At 38.8% G+C, this 24,708-nt stretch overlaps 1 protein-coding gene across 2 annotated transcripts in view; it reads right to left on the bottom strand.

Annotated features, from left to right (window-relative positions):
- Window positions 1–1,533: 1,533 nt before the first annotated feature.
- The window catches only part of nek7 (NIMA-related kinase 7), a 65,212-nt gene continuing 42,037 nt past the window's right edge, over window positions 1,534–24,708 (bottom strand). For both annotated transcript variants that reach the window (XM_084117702.1, XM_084117703.1), the window contains exons 8-10: window positions 20,547–20,641; window positions 7,081–7,194; window positions 1,534–3,344 (exon numbers count right to left, since the gene is read on the bottom strand). In XM_084117702.1, coding sequence (XP_083973828.1) covers window positions 3,234–3,344; window positions 7,081–7,194; window positions 20,547–20,641 — 320 coding nt within the window. In that variant the 3' untranslated portion in view covers window positions 1,534–3,233. The remainder of the gene's footprint in view (window positions 3,345–7,080; window positions 7,195–20,546; window positions 20,642–24,708) is intronic.

The following is a 24,708-nucleotide window of genomic DNA, read 5'->3' as shown; positions in this document are numbered from 1 at the left end:
AAAACGGATCAGTGGGTAACAACTAGCATACTGTTCAATAACAGGTCTACACTACTTTGGAACATGTTTTGCGAACAGCGAAAAAAAAAAAAAAAAAAAATCATCTCAATTTCTTCAGACTGACTGATGCAATTGTTGGACGTTAGGAAATACATCATGCTACCACTAAATTAGCAGAACTTTTTAATGATCTTTCCAGTTACTTTTGAATGATTTTGCTAACATAGATTTGAGAACCTAATCGACAAATTCATTGAAGAAGAAAAAAACCCATTGACTCAAAAGAATGATTCTTCAATGATTCAGTCATAAATTGGCTTCCGAGCAAATTAAACTCTAAAAAAAGACTAATATTTAGCCATTTAAATATGGTTAAATAGTAAATAGAGTGTTACTAAAAAAAATTACAGTACTATTTAAAAGTTTGGATTCGGTAAGATTGTGAAAGAAGTCTCTTATGCTCAAAAAAGCTGCATTTATTTAATCAAAAATACAGTAATATTGTGAAATATTATTCCAATCTAAAACAGCTGTTGTCTATGTGAATATATAGTAAAACGTAATTTATTCCTGTGATCAAAGCTGTATTTTCAGCATCATTACTCCAGTCTTCAGTGTCACATGATCCTTCAGAAATCACACTAAAATGCTGATTTGATGATCAAGAAACATTTCTGATTATCAATGTCTTTACTCTCACTACTCACACAATTTTAATGAATCCTTGCTGAATAAAACTATTAATTTCTATTAAATAAAGAAAATTGGACCCTAAACGTTTGTTCAGCAGTGTACAATCATAATCATGTTTGCTATTTGATTCCACTGCTCATAATGAGCTAAAAGCAGTATAGACATGCCTCTCATCTAACAATGTGAGCTGTACAACAGACGGTTCCATGCAGGTTAGTGTCAGTCTGTGTTATGCAGTTAGACTGTATCACCACTAGATGGATACCTGCATCTGTTTTCCAATATCAAAATGTACACTAAGTGCACAGACAACAAATAAAAAAAGCCCTTTTTCATAACTAATGTCGACATTGGACCAGTCTGGGTAAAGGTAGCACCTTGCACGAGGTTGGAAACAACAATCCAGATATCAATTGTGGTGTTTACTGAAGTTTGTTTTCGTTGTTCTGGCAGTTTCAAGGGAGCAATTTCCAGTGATAAAATTGAACCGCTTTCCTTGAGGAATTCATTAGAATGAGAGGAAATAGTCCCCTTGTCGATGTCTTTCCTGGAGGGAATAAGCCGGACGTGGACCCTGGGGCACGGGCGCGACACGCTGCCAGCTAATAAAGCTCGGGGCTAAGCGGAGACAGTCGCTAAAACAATACAAATAAACACAAGCAAATACGAGTGGGCGACGCTTTGGGGGATTGATTGGCATGTGCAATTAAGAACACTCTGAAAAGCAGCACAAATAAGAGTTTTATAGTTAAAAAGTGAAACGGTTTCAATGTTATGCTAATTTTGAGAATGCTAAACGGATATCAAACTTTCATAAATAATCAAAAACACCAGAGTAAATGGTTTATGTCATTTCATTTTATTTATTTTTTTCCATTTCAATTAGCATACAAAGAATTAATGTGCATCTTGAATGTTAAACGTTCAAATAAACAGTCCAAAAAAGACAAATAAATAAAAAGTTGCCTGTCGCTCCCAAACGATTTGGGTGAAAGTAGAGTAGAGTACAGACCGTGAGCGTCCGATTCATGTGTGCTTTACCGTGGTAAAGGATCCAGATCTCGCTGGAGAAGGCTTTGAGTGCTTTGTTGAGATAAATACATACTATTATCTATAAGGCAACAAGCATAATCTGTTATCGTGTTAACGTAAGGCGAAAGAAAAAGGTGATTATTGCAAAATACATAAAAAAAAAAAAAGAAAAAGAAAAGGGTAAACACTAAAAATGCTCTCGATTAAAGTTACAAAAAACATACCATTTTATACTTGGTACTATCACAGCAAATCATACTGTCTGCAAAAGGTGCTGCATAATAGCTGCTGTCTGTATATTATAACTTCATACGCTTGTGTAACTCATATTAGACCGAGTTTGCAAAGATCACAAGCCACATTCTGGAAAGCAGCACATGAGCACATAGATTATAGTCTGGAAGAGGTCAAAAGTTTGCGTGGAATTGTACAAGGCCAAACAGACTCATTGTAAAAAGTCATTTGTAAACGTACCTCTTTCAGGATGTGTCGCATGTAAACCAATTGAATGACGTAATTAGAGCCAATCGCTTAAAAAAAACAAAAAAAAAAACTTTTGGTTTACAAGAAGAAAGGCACTGTTTTCTTTTTCTTTTCAGAGCAAGGCACTATGAAGGCATAGAGAATGTGTGAATATTTATAAGTAACTGCATTGCAAGTGAGGCCTTTGCATTAAACATTTATTAAAGTTCAAGTATCAGCCGTAAAGGTGCGGATACTGGGAATAATTTCCTCATGCTGAATGCGTTATACGATAACGCAAATGCACCGTATTGTTATGATCAATGATTTATTTAATGCATTTTAAAACCGCAAATGGTCCAAGACCTAAAATCCCAAGAAGAATCGCAATAAACATGTTTTAGGTGCGGTAGGGACGGCGAGGAAATAAAAATTACTTGGGACTGAGAGCATGTTTTTCTGGCATCACAGCAAGATGCAAGTACAAACTGCTGAGGTTTAGATATGGACTAGTAATTTAGCCCATAAAAATTGCGACAAATACCACTATGATATCACTCTCTTTTAATAGAACGACAAACCTCCTAAATGTTTTAATGCAAGAAAGTTGCTTTTTAAGGGGAATTTTCATTCTCTTTTTATAGGGATGTTTTTCTCATAAAAAAAAAAAGTTCTTGGAAGGGTGTTATGGGATTGTGAAAAGCATCTCAGATTTCATGCTAATGCGGTAACAGAAAAAAATTAAGGTATATACACAATCATCGCACTGTACCAGCATCGAAACGAGCAAAAATCAAGTCAAACCAGTTTTTAGAACACTGCTTAATTTTCTATTTTCTTCTTAGGAGAGCTATATTAAAAGGTCATTTTTTGTCTTTTTTATGTTGTTTTGGTATACCAAAGGCCTTGCTTTGTGCCTTACATTGTATGTTTTGTACTGAAAGATGCCAGGTTTCATTACGATGGAGCAAAACAAGCTTTAAATGACACTGGTGGGCCAGATGAAGGTCTTCAGAGTAGAAGCAAGAGGAATCGGGTAAGCAAACTCAGTTTGCGATCGTCAAGGCTTGCATGTGCTTGGCGATGCTGTATACGTAGGTGATGTCAGGTCTTTTCTCTGGGTCGGGGTTGATGCACATATCTACCAGTTTTCTCAGCTTGTGAAAAAAAAAAGAAAAAAAAAGATGAAAATATAAGATGTTATTTCATAATACAGATCAATAATACAAAGCACCAGACAAACCCCACTTAGACCCCAAACTTTTGAATGGGGAAAAAATAAACATATATACACACATACATACACATATAAACATTTTTTTTTTTTTTTTTGACTCACTAAAGCATACTTTTTTAATAATAATAATAATAATAAAAAATATATTTGCAACAGTTTTAGTTGGAGTCTGGATCCCTGTATTAGTCATTGGTTTAAGACAAACAAGATGATTGACAAAAATGGCAAGTGTTTCAGAGAACAGAGCTCAGAGAACAGGAAAGCCGAGGGAAAGGCTCCAAGCAATGTATCTTCCAGCAAGAAGCCCTCTGGCCCTGCGAATGTTTGTTAATTCTCTGCTACAAACATTCTACACATAAAAGAAGTACACAAACATACAGTCCCCGCCAGTGAGGGACGGGAATGATAGTCGTGGTGCTGCACTGAGAAGTAAACTAAGCCCAGGCAAGCAGCAGCGGCATCATTAAAAGTGGGGGAAAGGGGGGAAAAAAAGCGGAAGGAAAGAAGATGCCCCTGTGTCAGATCGCCATGGCAACCGCCTCTCTTGCCGGGGCCTGGCTGCTGTTGCATGGCGCGGCGTCTCCTAATCAGCCCGGCATGTGAAATGCAAATGCAGACAGTCTGAGAATTAGTGGAGAAGAAATAGGAGGCGGCGGCTGTGGGGGCGAGTAAGGATGCAGATATGTAAAATATTCATGCTTTTGCACGAGAGAAACGCGGGGGGTTCGATGGTCGCGGTCCCCCCCCCCCCACCCGTTTTAAGGGGGGCTGTCAGTCAGGTGAGATACAAGAGACGGTAAATGACACACCAAAGATGAGCGGCTGACACTTTTTTGCCTTTCGCCTTCAGGAGCATTGTTTACATGTAGACAGGGAGGGAGGCAGACCTTCCTGCAGCACTGGAAAGCTGAAGGAAGTGCTGAATGGAGGAAGAGTCGTGCCAGGCTTGTAAATAATAATAATGGCAGCTTTGGTCGGACGTGCCGGATCTATCGGAGGATTTTGTGGGTTCTCCAATGGTTGACATCAGAGAGTGCCGGCATGTTACGTGGAAAGACCGGCTTTCCATGCTGGAAATGCACATGTTGTTTTGGTGATGGACTGCTTGATGGACCAGTATTGAACATGCTGTTCACAAGTATGGGGAGTAACTAAAAGAGATCGTTCTGATTATTTGGTCATCATTTACTCACCCTAATGTTGTTCCAAACCCATTTGACTTTTGAAAAATGTATTTTGTACATGCAATGAAAGTCAATGGGGTCCAATGTGTGGTCCACAACATTGGACCCCACTGGCTTTCAATGTAGGGACAAAAACAGTTGAATCATTATTCAAAATATCTTCTCTTGTAAATAAGCTCTTAAGGCCCTGATATACTCACGACAAAGTTATTTTTCGTTCTTTCTTTAGGAGTAAAACGAAGTTCGAAATGTGTGATCAGCGATATACTGGTAGCGAATATCCGACCACGCCCACACTGCTGAGAGCGACGTTTAGATGGATATGTAAATACAGTGCTATGCATAAGTTTAGACACCCATGCTAAAGTTGACTAAAAAGAGGAATAAAAAAATCATCTTTTGGAAATTGAACTTAATGCCTTAATTAAAAAAATTAGGAAAAATCCAACCTTTAAGGACACCAATTTTCTTTGTGAATGAATAATGTATCGTAAATAAATAAATGTTCTTCCTTAAAATACAGGGTGCATAAGTCTGGACACCCCTATGTTAAATTCCCATAGAGGCAGGCAGATTTTTATTTTTAAAGGCCAGTTACTTCATGGATCCAGGATACTATGCATCCTGATAAAGTTCCCTTGGCCTTTGGAATTAAAATAGCCCCACATCATCACATAGCCTTCACCATACCTAGAGATTGGCATGGTTTTATTTCAGTTAGCCTAATAGATGGTTTGATTTGCATTGAGAGATGATCTTATGGAAAGTACTCCATGCCAGCATAAGAAAAGCATCCGATTATAGAAACATGGATTTGTTTGCACGAGCTCTGCAATTCGGCACTCCAGTAAAGTCACGTCATGTTTATTTATATAGCACTTTATACAATAGATTAATTAAAATCAAGCAGCTTTACTGTATTAAACATGAAAAACAGTGTCAGTGTCTCGTTTCATCAGAAGTACAACATTTTCTACTATAAAGTAGCTCTCCAGTGTGTTCATGTTCTCACTCAGAGACGTCTAAAGCCGCGTTTCCACCGAAATTACCCGGAACAATTTGTCCCAGGAACTTTTTTCCCAGGAACATTTTTTGCCCCAGACCAGTGGCTTTCTGCGTTTACACCGCGGTCTAAAGTACCGGGAAGGTAAACTGCGCGCAACTGCTCCTCCCAGTCTGCGACGGACAGTAATCAGTTTTGAGCGCCACATTTATAATAAGTATGGAGGAGATTCAAACTGTGCTGCAGTTATGTATTGGTTTACTAACGAGGTAATTAACAAAACAAAATAGACGAGCACTGATACTAAAGCGTGTTCAGAAAACTCGTATGCGTATAAAATTAGACAACGTATGTTATCAGTTATTGTGAGATGCCTGGGACGAACGCGCAAAAATTCCCTCTTTCGCAAATACGCTTAAAAAAAGCCTGAACCCCGTCTATCAATCATAAATAGTGACAGTCTTGTAAATAGTTGTTTGTTACTAACCTCAAAGCGCTATTTCAATCCTGTTATAGTAAATTTGTAACATGGTTTGGAGTGCCTTGCAATGTGTAAACATAATGACTTAATAATAAAAGCTGTGGCAGAAAAGAGACGAGCACTGATAAAGCGTGTTCAGTAAGCTCGTAATGCTAACGTTAGATATAAAATTTGTATGTTATCAGCTATTGCTGACATTGACCGTGAGATGGCTGGGACGAACGTGCAGAAAGTTTCCTCTTCCACAAAATAAAGCCTGAAACTCGTCGCCAGTCCACCAGTTTTTTTAAATTAAATTCCATATTTGCAGACAGACAACTCTTACTGCATGAAGCCACGACACGAACCGCAATAGATTTTTTAAAAAGGGAGGTTAAAAATAAATAAAATGCTGCGTGGAGTCATCCAACCAAAATGAAGCGTGAACACAACCAATCAGCTTGTGCAGCGCACAAGTCCCACCCCTGAAACTTCCCCGGAACTTCATTTAGACCCTGGTTCCTGCGGTGTAAACACATCGAGTACCAGCCCAAAGTTCCTAGTTCCTGGGGAAAGTTCCTGCGGTGGAAACGTGGCTTAACCTTGACTGACTAATAAGGGCACACCTATCTATTACATAATCGCCATGAACCAATGGTAGTACAAAGGTAGGAAAATTTGCTTTAGCAAGCTTTTCTGAACTGCCAAAACAAACTCCAAACGAAGTTCGTTTTGGCCTGATTTTGTTCGAAATGGCATCACAGCAGTTCGTTCTTCGATTTCGCTTGAAGTATATCAGGGCCATTAGTGAGATTGACACAACTATTAAGGTTCGGCCACATTAGCAAAATTTCGACAAAATTTCCTAGGCCAAAAAGGTAATTGCCTATTGTCAATAGTGTAGCGATGTATGAAGCACAGCTCACAGTCACGGAAGTCACTTTCAGACAAAGCAACTTGGTCAATGTGGCGAAATCTGCATGTGCAATTCTTTGAGCTTGAAACATACCTCTTCAGAGTAATGGTCAGACGGTAGTGGGGGGTAGTCACACTGCTCGATCTTTTTACACAGAGAGTACAGGTTCATTTTGTCCCCGTAGAATGGACTCTGCAAGGCAGCCATCTAAGTGAGAAGAAAAGAAATGTAACATTTAGAGAGAAGATTTCAGACGTCCTGCTAGCTTAAAAAAAATGGGTGACAAGTTCTTATGAAGCAATTTGGCAAGGTTCATATCATGATCATTTTAATTCAATTCATTAAAACAAAGGTACAAGTAGTGAAAATGCATTCCTATGAATAAAAAAACCCCAAACATTTACTTATATTTTAAGTTCACACCTGGAGGTTGAGTAATTCATTTACTCCAATGCAGGTACCCATATCTCTCATGCCTGCAATGCACACTAAATCTTCATCAAGCAGGGGCTGACTGTCTGAGGAAGAGACTATGGTGTCCCACGTCACAGATGGCAGCAGACAACTGCCATCTGTTTGCTCAAGATGTCAAAAAGCTATGAGTCAAGTCTATAGAGCATGTATCATGTCACTCTCGAGATGTTGTGCGTTGTATTAACGATATTAAGCACATTAAACATTCTTACACTCTTAAAAGTAAATGTTCTTAATGGGCATTGATGGTTCCATGAAGAACATTTAACATCCATAGATCCTTTCCACTGCACAAGAGGTTCTTTATTGTGGAAAAAGTTTCTTTAAGATTAATAAAATGTTCTTCACAATATGGTTCTTCTATCAGTTCTATGGCATCGCTGAAAATCTTTATTTTAGAGAGTGTGGAACCTTTCCATTGCAGAATAGGTTCTTAAGATCATTAAAAACATGGTTCTTTCAAGAACTGTTCACTGGAAGGTTCTTCAAGGAACCAAAATGGTTCTTCTGTGGCATCACTGCAAAAACATCCTTTTGGAAACTTTATTTTTAAGAGTGCACTTAGAACAATATAGTTCATAACTTTAATATATATAATAATATAGTTAAGCTGTAGGATGTTTAGCTTATTGCTACATTAATATCAAATTCAACTGGTGTGTGGAGACAAATGTGCTTACTCTGAGCATTTTACTGGCTCATTTAACTTTAACTTTTCATTTAATTTCATCAAAAGTTGTATTTCAGACTTGTTAACGAAGTAGTTCACCAAAAAAAATAAACAGTTTACTTGCCCTTGTGTCATTCTAAACCTTAATGACTTTGTTCTGTTGAACACAAACAACGATATTTTAAAGACTGAAAACCGAAACAGATAAATTTGGGCAATAGAGTAAAAACAATAAAAACAATCACGCCACAGGTGGCATGTATCTTCAAAAGAACAAAAAACTAAACGCATCCATTTACTCAACACTTCCAAACCACATTCGCCAACTCATGGCTAATTAGCTTTCAGTATCTGGCCTGATACACTTAGCAAGGAAAATGATGGATGTCCTGTCCCAAGAAACCATAACAACACGAAAAAATAAAATGCAAAAACAAAGCTTTTAAAAAGGATGATAGCATTTCAGTAGATTTTTTGTGAAATGAATGTAGAAGATGAAAAACAATGTTGATGTCACAGTTTTTGGGACATCAATCCTAGTGGTATGGAAGAGATGGATGCAGTGCATCCTGTTAGCCTGGAGCTGTGCAATCCCGCTCAGCCAGGAATGTGATGCTTTGATGACGTTATGAGATTATGATACTGCAAAAGCAGACTGGCAAAAACAGCCCCATGCAAAACAACTAAAAAAAAAAAAAAAGAAGCTTTCCAGATGCCAAGCATGCAAGCCACACAGTGCTCGCACGAAACCACTACACCGCAAAGCACACTGGACGAGAACTCAATTAAATTGACATAGAAGGACAGAGAGGAAACGGCGAGCGAGTTAACGGAGGTGGGGGTGTTGGGGGGTGTGATCGAGCGAGGCGAAACGGTGGTTTGGGCTGTCAGAGGAGGAGCGGAGGAGAGGAGCGCGGAGGGGCAGAACTCATGGAGCAGAGCCGGTTTCATCACCGCTCCACACAAAACGGGAAAGGGAGGGCCAGAGGAAGGGGGTGTCCCTTCTCTAATCACTGGCAGTGCAGGAACTGGGAGGACTGGGATGACATGAACCATTCTTACACAACCAGTACTTCATACAGTACTTCAAACTTAATGTGTCAGAGCAAAAGTCACCAAAAAAATGCTCAGGTGTTGTTTGAACAAATCCAAAGAAACCACCCCCAAGTCTCCATACCTGCATTTACACAGGAGCAAAATGATGATTAAGTGACATATAAACAACAGTGACAATTGAATTCTATAACTAAAGTGATTCTTACATTTTTAGGATTCACACTTGTATTCAAGAGTGAGTGTGGTTAACCTGTGAGTTGTTGCATTTATTTATTTTTTTCCATGTGGGGTTCCAGTAACTCAAATAAACAACATGAAGAACTAAAAAATAATAATAATTAATGTAACAACGAAGTTTAAAAAAAAAGAAAAAAAAAGAAGCATTTTGGTATATGCACAACTTTGCTAAAGCAGAAAGAGATGAACAAACAAAAATGTCATGTCATCTGAAAGTTTTACATCCAGTTTTACATCCAGGCATTGCCTTCCATCAAGACTCGACAGATTAACTTCTATTTTTACAAGTTATTTATTTATTTATTTGTAAATGGACACATTTGTTTGTGTGTGTATATTCACTGTCTAGAAAAAAAAGGTTGCTGTAAAGTTGCTGGATTTAAATGTCAAAATGCTTAAGGGTCTATGACTGGATAATTATTGCATTGATTATTGTGTTTCTAGCATGTTACACACTGAACAAAGATGCTATGTACTGCCAAATTCTCTGAAATGCCTTTGGAGACGGCTTATGGTAGAGAAATGAACATTCAATTCACGGGCAACAGCTCTGGTGGACATTCCTGCAGTCAGCATGCCAATTGCACGCTCCCTCAAAACTTGCGACATCTGTGGCATTGTGCTGTGTGATAAAACTGCACATTTTAGAGCGGCCTTTTATTGTGGCCAGCCTAAGGCACACCTGTGCAATAATCATGCTGTCTAATCAGCATCTTGATATGCCACACCTGTGTGGTGGATGGATTATCTCAGCACAGGAGAAGTGCTCACTAACACAGATTTAGACAGATTTTTGAACAATATTTGAGAGAAATAGGCCTTTTGTGTACATAGAAAAAGTCTTAGATCTTTGAGTTCAGCTCATGAAAAATGGGGGCAAAAACAAAAGTGTTGCGTTTATAATTTTGTTCAGTGTATGTTTGGCAACAGTTCTTCTAACCCTAATTGATGGAGTGTGAAGCTTTTCATTTCTTAAACAACCATGTAGGAAGAAACATCATGGCCATATTCCAGGATGACAATGTCAAGATTCATCAGGCTCAAATTGTGAAAGAATGGTTGGGAAGGAGCATGAATAATCATTTTCACAAATGAAATGGCACCTCTGAGTCCAGATCTTATACTCATTGAAAGTCTTTGGGATGTGCTGGAGGAGACTTTACAGAGTGCTGGACTCTTGCATTGACAATACAAGATCTTGAACAAAAATGCATGCACCTCTTAATGGAAATAAATTTTGTGATGTTATTTCCATCAAGAGGTGCATCGATTTTTGGTTGCAAGTGGATACAAAATATTACAAGCTTTCATGTTTGCGGTTGCCAGATGTCAAGGTTTTAAATCCCCCAATCAGAGCTTTTCTCTTAAAAAGAAGCATTTTCTGTCCAGTGTTTTACTTAATCTTTGCAATATGGCAACCACAAACATGAAAGCTCGTAGAGGCTTGTTAAAAACAGTCTGTAATATTTTGTATCCTCTTTTTTGTACAAAATGTACACGTACTCTCTCCACACTGTGAAGAAGTGCCAATGATCTGAAAACACTGACATTTAGGAATCTCCATTTGAGATATTATGCTTAAATAAAAGTATCACCCAGTCAGTCTGTGTTATGAGCCGCTTGCGCTGTTTGCTGTGACTAAATCTGCCATCAAACCCCCTCAGTGATGAATTGTAATAAATCCAAACATGGATCTCGACTATAATGTTTGAGATTGTGGTTGCTGAATAAATGCACTTCTATGTGTGGCAGTACAAAGCCTTTTTTGCTGTTGTTTAATAGAAAAACATTAATGTAATTTGGAATAATTGGAATTACTATTAGGAATTTCACTGTTTAAATTTTGGAGAGAAGTTTCTTGTTTTACCAGTAATGTAGAAAGTGTGTTAATTTATATGATAAATAGCCTATAATAAATAAAAGAAAACTAGATGATGTAAAATAAACCATGCATATGAGCTGACATTCTCTTGATTTGTGCTTGTATGTGAAAGTGCAATAATTCTGATGAAATGCAAATATATATATTTTTATTTAACCATTATGCAGCATGATTAAATTGTGACTAAAAAATTGACTAAACTACCCAGACATTTATGCCTAGTTTCAAAGACAAGCCTTAAGCCTAGTTCCAGACTAAAATGCATGTTTTAACTGAAAGCAACTTGCACTGATGCACACCAGAGAGGATTTTTTTTAAGGCATGTTTATAAAAGTTACTAAAATGTCCTAATTGAAATAAGGCCTAATCCTGGCTTAATCCAAGCCTCGTCTTCGATTAAATTAAAAATGGATAACGAAGTAAATGGATAAAGTAGTCAGGTAACCTCAGACATACTTTTTTCCCAGATAGGTAGGATGAAAATAATGGGGCCAAAACTAGATTTTTGTAGAAAAATGTTTTTGTAGAAAAATGCATGTCCTTCTTGTTCCTCCATCAGTTATGGGAATGGAAATGTGTGTATGTGAGTGTGACACTAATGGGCTCTGTGAATGAGTGTGCTTTGACCAGACTGCATTTGGTGTGTTTTTCCAGTGAAAAAAATTCTTCACAGCAAAAGGGTAGGTGTTTTTTTTTCTTATACAGACTCAAGATGATATACCTATAGTGTCATTTCATAGCAACATCTGTTTTGCCAGTGTGCCGCCACTCTTGCGAAGAGTTCCTCAAGATAATTGCGATGTGCAGGACCGCAGAACGGCATTTAGCGAGATGAAAACGCAGCCGCGGCTTAGACTGTTTACATGCGGTGTGCCTACCTGTGGAAGTGTGGCCGCAGAGGGGGGTCAGGGGCAAGTAGCAGCTGTAGCCAGCAAAGGGTTAAACAAGGACCACCATATTTTCATGCATCTTCCGCTTCTGACAGATGAAAAATGTCAACTGTCCTGTTTTTATTTTGGAGTTTTTGCACTATTCATCTGGTTCATTAGTGCCTGGGCGCTCTTGGCCCTGACAGCTGCTCGCCCTGTGCTCCCGGCCCCTGAATTTTTCAGGCTAATTTGATTCGGGGCGCCCAGGCGATGGGCAAGATGATTGACTTGCTCCCTGACCCCCAGAGCCCAGCAGCTCCCCTCATTGGTATTCCAGAGGAGTCCACCCCGCACCACGCTGGCCTGCTGTCTGTCTGCGGGGCTTCGGCTACCGGTGCACGGTGGCGAAAGACACACACGTTTACACACTCACATGCACACACAAAAGAGGGGGAAAAACTTGCACACACAGACACCAAAGCTTAGAGGAACATACTTAAACAGAATCTCAACCACCAACATGGTGGTTGCGCTGACACGAATACACACTCAACACATACAAAAAAAAAAAAAGAGCCATGCCTGCTCAGAAACACACACACACATAGATAGATGCTCAAAACATCACAACAGCAGGAACCGAAAACAACTAAGACAGACATAACCACATATGGCCACCCAGACAGGAAGACAAAAACAGACTCTTTCCTAATTCCTACCTTAATACAACCTGACCACCCTGGCTTGCGGCGATAGTTCCTTTATTTAGTGAAACTCAATACACTACTGAGTTAACCTCAAATATCTCACCCATTGTTGTAGCGTGGAGACTGCAAAGTGAACTTGCGTTAAGAATTTCCATCCTGAAATTCCCAATGGCGCATCAAATCAAGCTGACAAAGCAAATGCAATCAATCAAAATATAAACAACTCTGATTACGGCTGCTACCATTTCAACAAGTGTTGATTACAGCATCGCATTTAGGTCTACTGTGATTGCATAAAATGTTTCTATATACTTTTATTTAATAGCTTGGAGCATTTTACCTAAGCACACATACATACTAGTACCATCTATATATATATATATATATTTTTTTTTTTATCATATTGGTCAAAAATTGATTTTTAATTGTGTATGCTCATTTAAACGTTTTTCATTTATATTCAGATTAAGTGAAAGTGAAGTGTAAATAAATGTAACTTTAGCAAATTAACGCAAATATCCATTTTTCAAACCATACATCATGTCCTGATGCCTAAATTCACTTGTAACATTTTAAATGATCGATTTCAAGTTTGTACGGTTTTATTTTTTCATATTTATTTTGACAAAATAGTATCCAATTTTAATGTCAGCCTTTGATCGCATATCAGCCATAACATGAAAATAAATACTAGCTTATCGTATCAGAATTCAGAGAGAATGTCTCAGTCAAGGAGACCATTGTTTTATTATTGATCTCTGTACCTTGTTGAATTCTTTGCATGCCAATTAAACTCCTAGAGAAGGTCCTGGCTCAAAGGAGCCATGGAGGAGGGCGTAGCATATGAAAAGACTCGTGTTCAAGTGTGAGAAAACCATCATTATTTCATGTTGCTCATCCTTCTCGCACTCTTTTTAATGATATATTAATCAAATGGAAGTGCAGGCATAAGGAAGGAACACAATTAAATATGAATCCATATTCTGCTACTTGAAAAGTCCCCGTCTGACGCCACAAACTGACTTGTACAAACGCCTAACCTACACACAACATTGATGTTTAAGTTCTCTGGGTTTTGAACAAATGAGAAGTGAAAAATCACCTCTCCTTTTAGTAGCGCGATCACTCCGAGAAGAAAAGTTTTAGACACGTTTTGTTTGTAAATTTGCTGAATGAGTGTGCAACGCTTCTTGGTTTTATGCATCATTAGCAAAACATGGGTGCGGCTGCTCATCAGAATGTCAAGAGTTCTTCTGAGATGCTGGCGTTCACGTACGCTGCTCTCTCAAAGCGCCTTTAAAGAACATGAGTATTCTGCAGCTGTACACAGTTGGGGCAAATTAATTCACTAAGCTATCAAATTAAAATCTGAGATATGTGGTGAGAAGACACCAAGGTATACTGGGTAATCTATATTTGAATAGGATTCGGGGAGGGTTTAATTAGCTCAAACGTCTTGATGGATGTTTACTATTCAGGTGTGGGATAACACTATCCAAAAAAAATCTGCAAAAATACTTGAATATATAAACTTCCCGAGCTCTGAAAACGAAGTGCTATGCTGCATCCCGCCAACTACAGACTAAGCATTCTTATTTAATGAAAGAATATCATTAGCATTACATATCAAAAATTCAACACTCCTCTTGCACCGTGTGCATGCTAATCTGCTTACTTTTAACGCTCAACGTCACTTAGCAGATTCGGTTCTCATCTCCGATGTTCTACTCAAAACACATGGTCGTAAATGAAGATGTGACTTCACAGTTTTAATTGTAAAACCTGGAGCAGGAAAACTGGCCTTGTGTTTTTGCGATGAAGGGAGATGCAATGGTCTCTGCCTCTTATTTATGCCAACATAAATCTGAAACACCTTCGAGAACGGCTATTAAGAAGAGTTTTAAGAGGACTTCAAAAGGCCGAGCCAGACCGTAAGTGCAGAGATCTACCAATATGAACTCGGTCTGTCTTTAATAGAGAGTGGAGATGGTGCAGGTCGGAAACGGCAAGGACACAGAGAGGGCCATCGGGGTAGCTTGAGACGATCCTTTCATTTTCAGTATCATAAAACCCAACACCAAAACCAATTGCACGAGTGCTCCAAGGATGGGTTAGGAGATCATAGGCTAATATAGCCACAGGAAATGGTCTTGATGGTGGGGGGAGGAATATGTAGAAAATTTGTGGTCTGATTCAAGGTTAAATTGGAGTCAACTGAAAGGTGAAATCACTGAATGGTAGTGGTGAGGATTATGGTTAATCTCAGCTAATAAAATCATTAGAATCTTTTCACCAAAAGATTTGGTCACTGATTGATTCATCCAAATGATTCATTAAAAGAAACAAGTCTTATTTTATTACAATTTGCATATACAAATCTAGAAAGGGACGCCAGAAAAAATGAAACTAAAACTAAAATTAAACAGTTTTAAGATTAAAGCTAATTCAAAATATCCATAAATATTAAATACTTAAGTGAAAGAGAACAATTTGTTTACTTAAAAAATGTATTCAAAAACAATGATTCATTCAAGAATTTCCACCAAACTGTAGCAAAATGGTATCTTAGCTCAAAGCTGCAGTCCGTAACTTTTTTTGTGTTCAAAATTTACAAAAATTATATAAGCGAGTACATCATGAATCCATTTTCCAAACCGTGTTTTTGTCTTATTCTGAATCATTACGGTCCACCTATAATAAGTGTTTATATTCAGACTATTTTAGACTGGTTCGAGTCAGCACAGTACCTGTGTGACTCGTCATAGACATAAACAGAGAGAAGTAGCTCCGGCTACAATGTTCTTCCACAAGACGCATGCAGTTCTGTTTATTAAAAAGTTACGGACAGCAGCTTTAATAACCTGTCTTTAACCAGTTACAATAAAGTTTAACTAGCTGCGTTACCTCTTTGCATATGTATATATTTGTATTGTAAATGCTATTAATTGCAAAACATGATGCTAAAAATACAAAATATTCGTTCTTATCGGCAACAGAGCCAGCTAACTGTTGACCTATTCAGGAAGTAATTGAAGAGAAGGACTGCAAAAACTTGGTATAAAGTTTAATAGTAGCTAGCGTCCAGTCTACTAAAAACCTTTATTGGCTACTTTTTTGAATAGCCAAAATATTACCCAACTAACACCCAAACAGATCAAATGACCCTCAATTCTTCCACCTACCACAAAACCACACATTTTCTCCATATTGCAGAGCTGTCAATAATGCAGATGGACCGTGGTGTACAGTGCAGTGCTATTGACTGATGCGCCATGGGGAGAACGTGTCCTGTCTGCCGTGAAGGCCATTTGGGAGTCAACCCCAACTCTGGCCTCGTCCTGAACCCCTCCTATTCATCACAGGATGGCCGGCAAGCAACATCAGCTGACCAAATGAGCTCCAACCAAGTGCGTCGGCATCAAACAGAATAGCAGATGCATATGGAGGAATACAATGCACAGATATTGATGATTTTCAATCGAGGTCTCGCAACCTCAACGGCTTCCACCACCCCTCACCCCCCTCGTATCCTCCATAACAGATCGACTAAAAGATTCATGCTCTCAGAATAAAGGAATTACATGCACACATATAGGCCTTTCACACAAAATAGATCAATGAGGATCAATGGAAGATGGCACAAGTCTGCAAATTAACAATTCAGCAGTTCAGCACTGCAATGGAACACAGCAGATAGCTTTCAATTGTCTACTAAGACAATGTTTACACACACACACCCCAAAATAAATTATAAAACTGGACACACAATAAATGGGCCTATATGTAGAGTACCTGGGTCAATGATATGATGCAATATCTTTTTGTCTCATCTTTATGAAATTATTCAAAAACTACCAGGCTTGCCCCCTAATAGTCCACTAAACATTAGTCGACAAGAAGAGACTTAGTCGAACAAATTTTAATTAGTCAGTTAGCTGCAGAAAAAAAAAAATCCACAGGAAGTGGCGAAGTCACGCAGTCCGTAACGGACAGATCGTTAACAAGGCTGGTCCATGTCGTATGTCGGGCAGGAAATCCAAATGTTCGCCTGTCATTCATCAACCTCAAATGTGGCTTATTATTTGAAACATGCAAGTAGTAGCCTAACGTTAGTGAGTTTACATGGCAGCTCACTCTAATATTAACCTAGATAAAGGCATTATTTGGTGCATATCCAAGGGTGCGGAGATCACTTGCATTTTTTCCTGATAACCGCAAAAAGAACTTAAAATGCTCCATAATTTCTGATCATATAGATAAGAGTAATATTTCAAATTCCAAACTGTAAAGAGTCTACTTTTATTTGAGCAAACTCACAATAATAACAGAAGTTGCGCTGTTGAAAAATAAAGAAAAAACAGATGCGCTTTCTGCCGTCTCAGACTCCGGGAACTGCTTTCTGGAGTAAGTCACAAAAATGAACCGAAACTTAGCGTATACTTGCCTCACAGACATAACAAATAATGTCTATCGAAAGCTTGAAATTTCTACTTTAAAATGAACAATTCAAATCGAAAACAACCTTATGAAATGTTACTGTGTAAAACCACTATGCTGCAGAGATGACGAGTCAGCATCATCAACTTTTGCAGCTGACACTGACTCAGAAAACACTAGTTTCATAAATTATAAAAATGTTCAGAAAGTCTCCTTGCTGTACGTAAAGGCAAAAAAAAAGAGATACAGCTATCCTGACATCACAAAAAAACCTGCTTCATAGCTTAAGATTTAACAAACTTGTTAGATTAGTTCAGGTTGTAAAATGTTGTGATTCAACTCCTCAAAAATTTGAATAATCAATTACAAAAATTGAAATGTTGTAAGAAATGTAAAAAATATTTTTTTTTAAATCAGTAGAAAATTAAAGAAATGTAATTTGATTATAAAATATTTCTTAAATTGTTCTTTTTTATTATTCAAATGCAATGTATATAAAATGCAATATATACAGTTGAAGAAGATATAAAAGTAAATAACATTTTTCTCCAATTAGTAAATAATAAAAAGATGATCAAATGAAAACTTCATGATAACGAAAAAAGACTCCAAAGTCATTGTTCTAAAAAAAAAAACTGCTTTAAAGTAACATCACAGCAACTGCCGACGGGATTGCCGATCATCAGATCTGTCACTCAAACAGATGTCAATTCATCACCTCCCAGCTCCCCGCCCCCTCCAGGTCACGTGAACTGCTGGAAGTGGGACAAGATGAAAGTCTTCGTATACCATGGGGCAACAGCCCCGATCTGTTCGAGGCGGAGCCTGGACCTGGCTTTAACAGAAGCTTAAGAGATCACAACTGTAACCCGTTTGCTTTCTCCCTGCACTTGGCTGACCCTTGGCCACTGCGAAGCAGGACGGACTGATCACACTGATGGGCCTGGTGCATTATGGGAGACTAATTAGTGCCAAGAAACACTGTCTCCAAGCAGCGGTGAACTCAGATGGTTGTTATTCAGCCCCAGGCACTTTGGGAGGTGTAGCTACTGGTTAGCCCCCCCCCCAAAAAAAAGAGGCAAAAAGACGAAGTGGAGAAAAAACACACTCAGGGGATTGAAGGGATAGAACGGGTACCGGACTAACAATGTATCTATTTCCACACTGTGCGAGTGTGAATTTGCGCCTGCTTGCGTGTTTATACACCAGTTTTTGGTAGCCAGTGCATCCCACGGGATCGAGCATCGTGTCATTTATGGATTGCTGCTATCCATTCCAGGTGGCCCCAGTCACCTGGTTACAATGAAACCAGAGCCAAAAAAACAAAAAATGCCCACTTTTGAACAGGGATCGGAATTTCGCAAGATCTGATGTTTAAAAGGATAGTTCCCCTGCAAATGTTAATTATTTCTTATTTACTCACCTTCAAGTCATTTCAAAGACATACTTTCTTTCATTGAGCACAAAAGGAGAATTTCTGAAGAATATACAGGCTGCTTTTTTGGAAATAATGAAACCAGTTACAGTCTGAAATTGTTTGCCTAAGATACATTACAGGACAAGTAATTTAAGAATCCTATAAAATAGTTTTATATATTTTTTAGTTTATATATTTTTATTACTAAAGAAGTACCAGAGGTACACATCAACCTAGACAGGAGGGCCTTGGAATATTGTCTCGTCAAAACGTTTCGAGAACCACTGCTATCAAGGCATTTAAAAAAATAATCAATTAATTGTTTACCTAAATGAATTGTAATGTAAATCAAAGTATCACACACATGACCAGCGTCGGTCAATAGTGAGCCTACGTTCTGACGTACAACCCAGAAGCGCTGCGCTGTTACACTACATGAACTCACTCAGAGGCCCACACAGAAGAAAATTAATAGTTGAATAAAGTCGTTATTTTTGTTTGTTTGTTTTTCGCACAAAAAGTATTCTCGTCGCTTGATAAACTTATGGTTGAGCCACTGTAGTCACTTGGACTATTTAAAACATTGTCTTTACTAACTTTTCTGGGCCAGCAAGTTTCAGTAACATAGAAGCCTATGGAGAACTGATCCAGCTCTCAGATTTCATCAAAAATATCTTAATTTGTGTTCCGAAGATGAACGAAAGTCTTACGGGGTTGGAACAACCTGAGGGTGAGTAATTACTGACAAAATGTTCATTTTTGGGTGAACTAAGCCTTTAAAAATTCAAAATGACATAAAAGCACATTAAAGTATCATGGAAATGGTTCACACAATTCCAAAGCTTTGCAATCTTCTGAACAGACCAAAATCTGTAGTTATACACTGTAAATCTTAATAACCATTGTAGCTCTTCTTGGTTCATTTATGAAAGCAAGAAGTAGTGATGTCTAATTCACAAATGAATCATTCTTGTGAGTCAAATCTTTTTTTTATAAATCCATTGGTCCAATTCACAAAATACATGAATGATTCATTCATAAATAGGCTGATTTGGTTCTCAACTTCAACTGTGAATCATTGATCAAATCATTGCTAAACCTGACTGGAGACCAAGATTATTGACGAATAACTTAAATTTAAGTTTATCATATGACTTAAGAAGCCTTAGAATAGATGAAATGGATGACTTGTATTATACTTTTATGTTGTTGAGTATACATTCACTTCTATTATATTGATAAGAAAGGCAAGGATGTTCTTCAAAAATGTACCCTTCATGTTTTTTCAGAAAAAGAATGCTATACGGATTTGGGGCAAAATGAGGGCGAGTTAATAATGACAGGACTTTTATTTTTGGGTGAAGTGTCTTTTTAAGGTCCAAACACACTGTTGACCCCCTTGCAACTTCATCTTCAATTTAGACTAAGTGCTGAAGAGAAAACTGCTGCTCCGAGTCTAATGGATCCTGGTCCGCTGTGTCTTCGAGAAGCGTATGCTATTAAAGCATAATCAAAGCAGGCAGTATCATTTCATAGCAAGAGCACTGCATGTTATTTAAAACGTAAATGTCATTCAAATTTCCTCATCAGCTTGGGAACATACTCCAGGTATCCTACGCAGAGGCCAGTTACCTCAGAGTACAAAACCATATTGTTATTTTCATGACAGACCGCGAGGTGTAGGATTGCGTCTCACAAAAGGAGACGAACAGTGCTGGCAGAAGCTTGAGAAGAGAAAGGGAGAGTTAGGGAGGGCCGGGAAGTATAAACGGAGGAAGGGGGAGTGATGGGATGGGTTTCTATACCTTACCTCATAGAGCAGGCAGCCTAGCGACCAGATGTCAGATTTGAAGTTATATCCGTTTTCGTGTATTCGCTCGGGAGACATGTAATATGGGGTGCCCACTGGAACAGAAAAAGAGACAGATAGAGAGAGAGAGAGAGAGAGAGAGAGAGAGAGAGAGAGAGAGAGAGAGAGAGAGAGAGAGAGTGTTAGGGCTGTCTGGTTTGCTATGCGAGGAGTTCATCCATGGATGCTTCATTGACAAAGGTTTAAGACTGAGGAGTTTTAGATGACTAAAGAGAGGTTACTAACAACAAACTCAGCGATGCGTGTGTACAGTGTGGAGGAAAACACATTTTAACAGTTTGTACACTACAGGCGGGTCAATTTTGAAAGAAATTAACACTTTTATTTGGCAATGAGACATTTATAATGTTACGAAATAAAAATAAAAGCTGTTCTTTTGGACATTCAATTATTTGTCAAATAATCATGAAAAAAAATTAAGCAGCACAACTGTTTGTTTAACATTGATAATAGTAAGAAACGTTTCTTGAGCAGTAAATCAGCACTTACAGTTCTAAATGGCAATGAAATAAAACAGCATTCAGTGTATGATGTTACATTAACATGAACAAAACCTGTATAATTTGGGAACAGTAGAAGTTTGATGTTCATATTAGAAGTAGAACAACTTTTACAGATGGAGCCAAGTGCTGTAAATGTTCATGAACGTATGTAGGTGGTTTAGAGATCTGGGGGGACTGCTTTCAGATTGCAAGTGTGTTCTGGGGAATGAAAATCTCAGCTTACATTCGAGCAGATTTAAAATGTTTCATTCACCTCTCATTATAAAAGAACCTCAATGATTTACAACAGAATCCATTCAACACGGCCAAATGAAATTTTAATCAGTTCACTCGTGTTTTTTTCTTTCTCCACTCTTGTACGTTGGATTGTCTTTGAAATTCGATAAACCCCAAACAGCCACTGCACCAAAACCGTGTTCGATGGTTTTACCAGTTCTGCCACAAGAAAATCTAGGTCCTATCTGATGATTTCACACTGTAGCGCGGGGCTCATGCATGACTGCTAACCACCAACACATACTGGTTTGTTCTTACCATTTGAATATTGGTCTTGGTCATGTGTATTTTTTTTTTAAATATCACCAATAGAGTGAGTAGGGGGTGGAACTATCTGTTTGCTCAACCAATGGCAGACAGTGGAAATGTTTGGGAAACCTGCCAGAGGTAAACACAAATTACGTGCCATGATGTCGAACATGTTGGAAGGCATTGCGAATTGCACCGTGACAGACGTGAGACTGAGCAGAGCGTCAGGTCGCTTAGTCTGTGGCCCTGCAAAGAATTGTGGGTAATTGTCAGTGACTAATAGCCATCAGGCAGAAGAGCGGGACCCAAGAGGCCAGTCAAACTCCCTGCGCTGTACTCCCTGAAGCCGTGACAAGCTCTTTACTGCTCAGTGACTGTGGCCAACCAGCCATCCACCGTGAAAGATTGATGATAGAAAGGGGGGAGGGGTAAATAAGAAAAAAAAGAATAGAGTAAAAAAAACATTCTGACAAATGCTCGCAGTTACGAAAGTTTAGCCTTGGCACAAACAGCTCAGATGTGACAAAGCGCTAAGAAGTCTCAGGTGGCGAGAACAAGAGCCAAAGCAAAACGTCTCGACATCGAACAACGTCAGAATGGTTGAAACACTTGCTGAGAAAAACAAAGTGAAAACGTGGCCCTTCCCTCCTACTGTTTCGCCCCATGATGCAATCAGTGTCAAATAGACCTACGTTAAAAGCATTTTCTTTTATAAAAGTAGAGGAAAGTCAAACAGATGGTGAGAGTTGGCCTGTGAGAAATTCCAAATGGCATCGGTGGGATCTGATTGGTCAATATTATTGATTTCAATTGTCATAAATTTGCGATTATAGCTAGGGATGACTTATGTATTTAAAGGATTAACCAAGAAAATGTTACCAAGATGTTATCAAGCTAATCGAAGTGTAAAAATAGGCAAAATGAGCATGTACAATTAAAGAAGAAAAATCCAACAAACCTCTAATATTGTTCGAAAACCAATATGGTAGAAATATATTGTGTTGTGTATTCCTAAATATATCTGTGAAGCTGAAGTGAATTTAGAAAAATAGAATACAAATGTTTTAAAACCGGTTTCCAAACACTCCACTCATCTGCCACTGGTCAAACAAACAGATAGTTCCGCCCCCAAACGTATGCTATTGGTCGAGCCAGTGTTGCTATACTGGGTTGCTTGGGATTCTAAAAAAACAGAGCAATATTTTGAAAAAAAATCAACTTGTGTTGACACTTTTTGCGAGAATGAACTTACGATTGGTCTATTTGAAAAGTTGCCCCTATTAAACTACTTAAACATTTCTGGAGGTGTGAGAAAAAAAGAAAAGAAGTATAACCTTGAAACACAATATAGAAACTGGCCTCTTCGTCACATGCGTAACTAGCAAATTTTTTTTAATTGGTTATCAAATTTGTGCTGTTTCAAAGGAGTGCATCGACATCCATCATTAGAGACTTGAACATGATCTTCTTTCGTGCTAATAGTTTTATAATAGCCAAGAGCTACAGAGCAACTATTCCGACAACACGTCAAATTATGAGTGCATTACTTAGTCATGCAAATAAATCGTAAGTTGCGTTGGGATTCATTCCCATTATTATGAATTATGACATTACAATGCATTCTTTGAGAAATGGGCCAAGATCCTTTTTTGTACAGCAAAACAGAGAGAGAAGAGATTACCACAGACTCTCAACGGTACGCTAATTACACAGGAATCCACAAACATGCTTAATTACAAAAGAAGAAGAAGTGTAAACGGTGCAAAGTGAGGGATTAACAGAAAAATCCGCTCGGTCCCGTTAACTCCTCAGACCTCTGAGTCAGAACAGATCACCCCATCACCTCAAAACCCTCGGATGAGACGCTAGCATGTAATTAACATGCTCTCTGCGCTAACTGCAGAATACGAGGGTTCAGGATTAGCTTGCTTTTCCTTATTTTAATTATCCATTATATTCTTATTTCTCTCCCCGACTTTCTTTTGTTCCGATTTCCTCTTTAAAAGCCTCCCTTTCAGCTCATTACCCTGCTTAATTTAAAGGCTAGGAAGCCTCTGGCAGGAAAAGTAAAGATGAGCTATCTTCCTTTCTTTCAGTCTTCCGCTTTGTTTGTATCTGTGGGCTGCAGAGCCACTCGGAGACGGAGTTAAAAGGCTAGGGATCGGCTTCTTAAGAGAAGAATTGACAGCCGTGGAACGGCACTTCCCGGACCTCCATCCAACGTGCATCCCAGAGTTCTACCGTGGTGGTTTGTCTCATTACAGGCTGAACTGTCAACCCCCAAACCGTACCGAAGCAACCCTGCACCCTCCACCCTAAACCACCCCCATGCAGGGAGAGAAGCGAAAGAGGGGGAGAGGTGGAGCGATATTGCGAGGAGCGAGAGAGAACGGGAGTGGGAGCGGGAAGCTTTGGTCTGCTCGCCCCTGAGGGACACACAGATCGAAGGTCTCTTTGCCCATGGGTGAATTTAACCTGCCATGTAGACACTCATGAATTTCATACCCTGCTACGGTTCAACCTTCAGCCTTCGTATGGAGAGCCTGAGCCTACGGGACAGGTGACAGAACCGCAGGAGTCTCTCTCTTTCTCGCGCACACACACACACACACACGTGTGCTGTATCTACCTGGGTGTCTTTATGCTCGTTTGTACATTCATACTGTCAATACTAAAACATCCCGAGAGAAGAATTTCAGGCGCTCGGATAAATAAATAAGTAGGTAGGGAAGTAGCTAGGTAGATAACTCTACAAAAGACAAGTGCAACTGCGGTGGTATGATACACCAATGCATTAACGGTTATAAATCATGTCGGGGTCCTAAAAAAGCCTTGTTAGGGATCCCTAACATGGCAGTCTGTAAATGATACGGTGTGGCACCGGCCCCAGGAGCAGGTGCGAATGGATGATGTGGTCGGTTCCCAGGTGACGCAGGCGCCATTAAGACATGATTAAGGACAGCCCTGATTAAGCCCTCGCCGAGATTGTAGCTCGTTCTGAGATGAGGAAGAGAAGAATCCTGTAGAGGGCGCTGTGAGTTCAGGTTTTCAGATGCATGCGTTTCCTGACTCAC

The sequence above is a fragment of the Abramis brama genome (assembly GCF_963993115.1).
Source record: "Abramis brama genome assembly, chromosome: 6".
Taxonomy (NCBI): Eukaryota; Metazoa; Chordata; class Actinopteri; order Cypriniformes; family Leuciscidae; genus Abramis; species Abramis brama.
This window is presented reverse-complemented; position numbering and strand designations above follow the sequence as displayed.